This window comes from Triticum dicoccoides, chromosome 2B (genome assembly GCF_002162155.2).
Source record: "Triticum dicoccoides isolate Atlit2015 ecotype Zavitan chromosome 2B, WEW_v2.0, whole genome shotgun sequence".
NCBI classification, from domain to species: domain Eukaryota; kingdom Viridiplantae; phylum Streptophyta; class Magnoliopsida; order Poales; family Poaceae; genus Triticum; species Triticum dicoccoides.
Genome location: NC_041383.1, coordinates 707,006,176 through 707,011,728, shown reverse-complemented (window position 1 = coordinate 707,011,728; position 5,553 = coordinate 707,006,176). Strand labels below are relative to the sequence as shown.

At 55.2% G+C, this 5,553-nt stretch overlaps 1 protein-coding gene across 1 annotated transcript; it reads left to right on the top strand.

Annotated features, from left to right (window-relative positions):
- Positions 1 to 591: 591 nt before the first annotated feature.
- LOC119361214 (BTB/POZ and MATH domain-containing protein 2-like) lies at positions 592 to 2,344 on the top strand. The gene is made up of 2 exons (XM_037626536.1): positions 592 to 814; positions 1,236 to 2,344. The coding sequence occupies exons 1-2, from the start codon at positions 592 to 594 to the stop codon at positions 2,342 to 2,344; spliced, it is 1,332 nt and encodes a 443-aa protein (XP_037482433.1).
- Positions 2,345 to 5,553: the final 3,209 nt, after the last annotated feature.

Genomic DNA, 5,553 nt, shown 5'->3' with positions numbered 1-5,553 from the left:
GTTGGTCGTCCTCGTCGCCGGTCCCCACCCTCACCGGCCGTCCTCGTCGTCGGTCCCCACCCTCGTCGGCCGTTCTCGTCGTCGCCTTGACGCATGCTACAGCTGCACCTGCGGTTGCAGCTCTCAACGGCGACGGTTGTAGCTCCGCCACCACCCCACGCCGTCGATGCTCGCTACACGGAATTGCTTCGACGACGGCCACCAGCCAGTCAACACCGTTGAATGTATGTATCAAGAATCTACACCGGTAGTAGCAAAATCCAACTACGTTGCAGCAAATTGTCGTCACCGCCGCCGCGAGGTCGCAGCTCCGCCTTGATGGATGTAGCAAAAAACTTGGCCGATAGCAGCAAAATCCAACTACGGTTGCAGCAAATTATCATCGCCGCCATCACGAGGTCGCAGCTCCACCTTGATGGATGTAGCAAAAAACTTCACAAGTTAGTAGCAAAATCCAACTATAGTTGCAGCTTTTCCTTGTTGAGCAGTGCCGGTTCAAGCTTTCTATATCTATGGTTGAAGCTTTTCTCAACAACTGTTGAAGCTGTTTTAGGTGACGGTTGCAACACTTGTATATGCGCGGGTCCGACCATGGTGGCAGACAGCCATGGCATATCCTTGCTGGTTGCAGCATTCTCCAGCATGTTTGCATCCCCCATGGTCACCTTCGGTCACCGCCGTCAGGCACACCTGGCCGCCATGGTTGCAGCATGTGGTCACCGCCATGGAAGCACGGTGATGGAGCTCGTGGTGGCTCGGTCCCAGCACGGGGAAAAGATGGGGATGCGGCGCGTGTGGAGAAATACGGCTGAAGGTAGGAGATGGAGGCGTGTAGGGAACGAGGCGGTCGCGCGGGGCCTAGTGCGTACGCCCGTCTTGCACGTTGAACCCAGCGTGGCGTGCTTATTGCAAAGTAATGGAGGGTGTGTGTGTGTGTGTTAATGCCCGGTTGGAAAAGCGGTAAACAATCGTGCTAAACTAGAACTCCGAGAGGAATCCAAGTCCAACATCAATCGTGGAAGGCAAACGCAAAGTCAGTTGGGGAAGGTTACGACACGACTAGCTTAATCGGGATGATTTCCGAAAGGAAACATGTTTTTACTGTAAAGTACTCCTACCACTAACAATCCTCTCCATGTATATATACGGTGACTCCCGGAAGAAAGATCGTTGATCAACAACAGGAACGCCCGCGTTTACGTTTGCAATGGCTCAGATTAACGCTGCCGCTGCAGTTGATCACGGCGAAGGCCCCCGGGTAGCCGAGACGTCGTCGAGGTGCGTGACGGAGGGCGCGACGCACGATTTCGTGGTGACCAACTACCCGCTGCTCGACGGCATGGGCTTCGGGAGGTACATTAGGTCGAGCACGTTCACCGTCGGCGGCTACGACTGGAACATCAGGTTCTACCCGGACGGAGGCAGGGCGGACGCTGCCGGCTACGCGTCAGCCTTCTTGTCTTGTCTTTGCCAGCTGGCCAAGTACGAGGTGAGGACAAAGTTCACATTAACCATGCTGGACGATCAAGGTGACGTACAAGAAACCAGGGAGATAGGGAGTCACGTCTTCTCTCCAGAAATCGCTGTCTATGGCTTTCCCAAATTCGTCGAGAAATCGAAGCTGAGATCCTCGTCTCACCTCTTGACGCTGAGGTGCGTCGCCGCCGTGATCAAAGAACCGCCCGCGGAGTGCAGGACGAGCCTTGCCGCGGTCCCTCCGACGGAGCTTCCCGGCCAGCTCGAGCGCACCCTCAAGGACGGGATAGGCGCGGACGTCACCATCCTCGTCGGAGGCCGGCAGTTCAGGGCGCACAGGTTCATGCTGGCCATGCGGCTACCGCTTCTCGATGCTCAGATCTTTGGTCCGACGATGGAGGTCGCCGACATGGAGCCGGACATCTTCGAGATCCTTCTTCACTATGTCTACACGGACTCGTTGCCGCCGTGCGACGGCCAAGGTTATAGCACCGCCGCAGTGGAGCACTTGCTGGCCGCAGCTGATCGGTACGGGCTAGGCAGGCTGAAGGCGATGTGCCAAGGAGAGTTGTGCGGGCGCATTGATGCTAATACCGTCATGGCCACATTGGCACTGGCGGATCAGTATATATGTGAGCGGCTCAAGGATGCCTGCCTCGAGTTTCTGTCGTCAGAGGAATCAATGATTGCAGTCATCGCAACCGACAGGTTCAAACACCTCATCAAAAGTGTCCCCATGCTTGATTTGGAAAAAGAGCCCCGAGGAAAAGGTACCCCTCGCCAGGAAGTAATCAAAGTCAGAAGTAATTTCCATGGAGCAGATTTTTTTTTTGTAAGTAAATCATCTCTTGTAGGAGAGGTTGGTTGACAGGTAGAGTACTAGAACATTTTGTCATATTTACCATATATTAGTTCCCGCACTGATCCTGCCACTAAAATTGCTCCAGTCCTAAGAAAATGAAGAAAGTTGAATATACTTTTAGCTTGCAATTCCCGAATTTACAAACAGAACAAATTATTTACGATAACACTACTCTCGCACTCCATGTTTATTGTACACCCTCATACTAGGCGTCAAATTTTAACCATCTATATAACCAACAAAATATAAAATATTATATGTTACAAAAATTACATTGTTGGATTTGTATTTAAAAGAGATTTTCCTTGGTACAATTCTTGTCACATAATTGCTTACATTTTACCGTCACTTAAATTTAGAAATCTTTTACAGTACCAGGGTACCGTAAATAACAAGAGGGGGCCGATTAAACCGAGTGAAGGGAGTAGAATATAACTTATGGCAGTGGAATCATTTAAAAATAATTTGCAGATTGAAGCTATGCCTAGGTGGAGTAAAAACAAACTCCAACCTGATCGAAATAGTGATCTTCAAGCTACAACAGCGACCATGTTCGCACCAATGATCTCTTACATGAAAAGTACAACGAGAGAGAGAGATTGTTCAACAACAACACCTTAGAAAGGGAAATACGCTCAAGTGCTGCCATCGCCAGATCCAACCACTGAAAGTTAAATCCTAATTAAGTTTTCATCTTGAAGATCAAGTTCGGGCAATGTCTTTAACAAGGTAACAGCGCAAAAAACTTTCCCATTGCTAGACAGAACCAATTAGGGTCATACATCGGGTTTTCACCGAGAATGGTATTTGAGAAGCACAACCAAAACGAAGTCACCTTGTGTTGCCACCTCCACTTGTGTAGAACAGTCACAACATGAGATGCCATGTAAGTGAAGACCATGCTTGCACAAGCAGGCAGTAGAGCAGTGATAAGAGCCGGTTGCCACGAATGGCTCCGAACAGCGAAGGTCGCTGCCAAAATCCCAATTTCAAGACACTCCAGCAACCAGTCATGCATTGTCCTCATGCTCCGCCAGTTCTCGTCTGTGGTGGCAAAATCACTTGTCGTTGCCGCACGACGTAAAGATTAGAGAACCCTGCCCCGTCGCGGCAGTTGCGTAGAAACGTAAGACGACGACGTCACCTACACTCGCGAGTAGAGAATCACCTTATTAGGCCATAGCAGGTCATTGCTAGAGACCGTCGACCCGGCTAGAAAATCCACTACCGCTGTCGCAAGGCCATGCCCTCTTCCCAAACCATTGTACATAGATCACATCTCACCGCCGAAGACCTCCCCACCGTGGTCTTCATCGACCATTGTCGGGGTTTATACCAACCAATTGTCTCTAGCAATAGCGATGGGTAGGGAGGACGGAGAGGTGGGAGGAGACGGCGGCTTAGGTTTCGGTGGAGAATAGTGTTGGTGGCGATGTCTGTCTCACGAAAAGGCATAATATAGTTCCACAAAAATTCTAGCTCAATCATCAACTCCCTACGATGGTGTAGGAGGCCGCCATTAGCCCATCAACGTTGTTAAAAGGGAGAGAGAGGATTGGTGGAATAGTCGATGTATTGCTTGAGCCTCGTGGGCATATATATAGGAGTACAATGATCTACTTGGAGTACAAGACAAGCCAGAACAAATCCTAGTCCATCTCGTCTTTCCTAATAATCACGATACTCAACATCCCCCCGCAGTCACAATGGTAGCAACGTAGACGGTGAGACTGGAGAAGAATCCGAAGGCAAGCCGATGGACACCCCTCCCCCATAGTCATAACGGTCGACGCATCGCGGAGTCGTGGCTGGAGTGGAAACCAACGAGGTTGCTCAAGCAGGCGGTAGCCCTTTGTGCCGTTTGTCGATGTAGCCAAGAGCATGGCTAGTGGAGCCGTGGTCGAGGTAGCCGTGCGAAGAATATCGTGGTCGATGTCGCGTCGGGGTGGCCGGTGTCGAGGAAGTCGCCGTGGAGCCGCGGGCGCAAGAGGACGCCGAGTGGTGACGAGGTAGTGGTGCGCCAGAAGGATGATGGTGTTGACGACGCGTCGCGGCAGGTTTGCCAAGCCCGGGAACACATCATGGACGAAGGCACGCACCGGTGTTGCCAGCACCGAGCATGCGTAGACGGACGAAGACGAAGTTGACGAAGCGCCGACCAGGCTTGCCAGGCCCGGGGACACGTCGTGGATGAAGGCACGCATTGGTGTTGCCAGCACAGGGCATGCGTAGACGAGGGACCTGCACGAGCTGTACGCCATGTCGGAGAAGTCGGAGGGGCCAGCAGAGAAGAACTCGAGGACGATCGGTGGTCAGAGTAGACGAAGTGGTTGGGGTAGATGACGGCGACGCTGGCGACGGGCTGGTGCTTGGACGAATATGAAGGTGGTGGACGGGCGGCGGCAGCGGCCACGTATGTAGCGGCGGGGGCGGCCAAAGAAGAGTGGCGGCGGCGGCCCGACGGCGGTGGCGGCCCGACGGCGGCGGCGGCGGCTAGGTTAAAAGTGTGGCGGTGGTGCTCAGAGTAGGCGAAGAACCCTGACAGCGTGACGAAGACCGACGCGGACGGTGGCGTTCCCGCGCCAACGGAGACGGCGCGGCGCATACCACGGGAGGTCGACGACGGAGTGGATCGCGGGCCGCGGCGCTACGTCCCGAGGGGCGACGCAGCGGCGGCGGGCAGGTCGGGGCGACGGCAGGAAGACCTGGGGGCGGTGTCGGGGACCGCGGGCCGCGTCACGACAGCCCGAAGGGGCGGCGCGTCGGAGAAGCGCGGGTCGGTGCAACCACGGGGACGGCTGCGGGACGGCGGCATGGACCGCGTGCCACGCTCGCTACGGCCCGACAGGGCGACGCAGCGGCGGTGTGAGGGCCGGTGTTGCCACGGGGACGACCTGGAGCGAACGGCTTCGGGGCGGTGGTGGACCGCGGGCCACGGCACTACGGCTCGAAGGGGCGACGTAGCGGTGACGAGGGTCGATGCAGCCGGGAGAAGAACCACGGGGCGGCGGCGCTGCGGCCCGACGAGGTGATGCAGTGGCAGCCTGTTGCTCGATCGGCAAAGGGACGCGCTGAACTCGGGACGGTCTTCACGGGGCCTGCGGAGGTGCGCGCCACCGACGGGCCAGGTCGGTCGCACGGCGTAGATGAGGCGGATCGCGGCGGCAGGCGGGTGATCAATCCGATCGCGCGCGAGGTCGGGGATACCGCTCGGT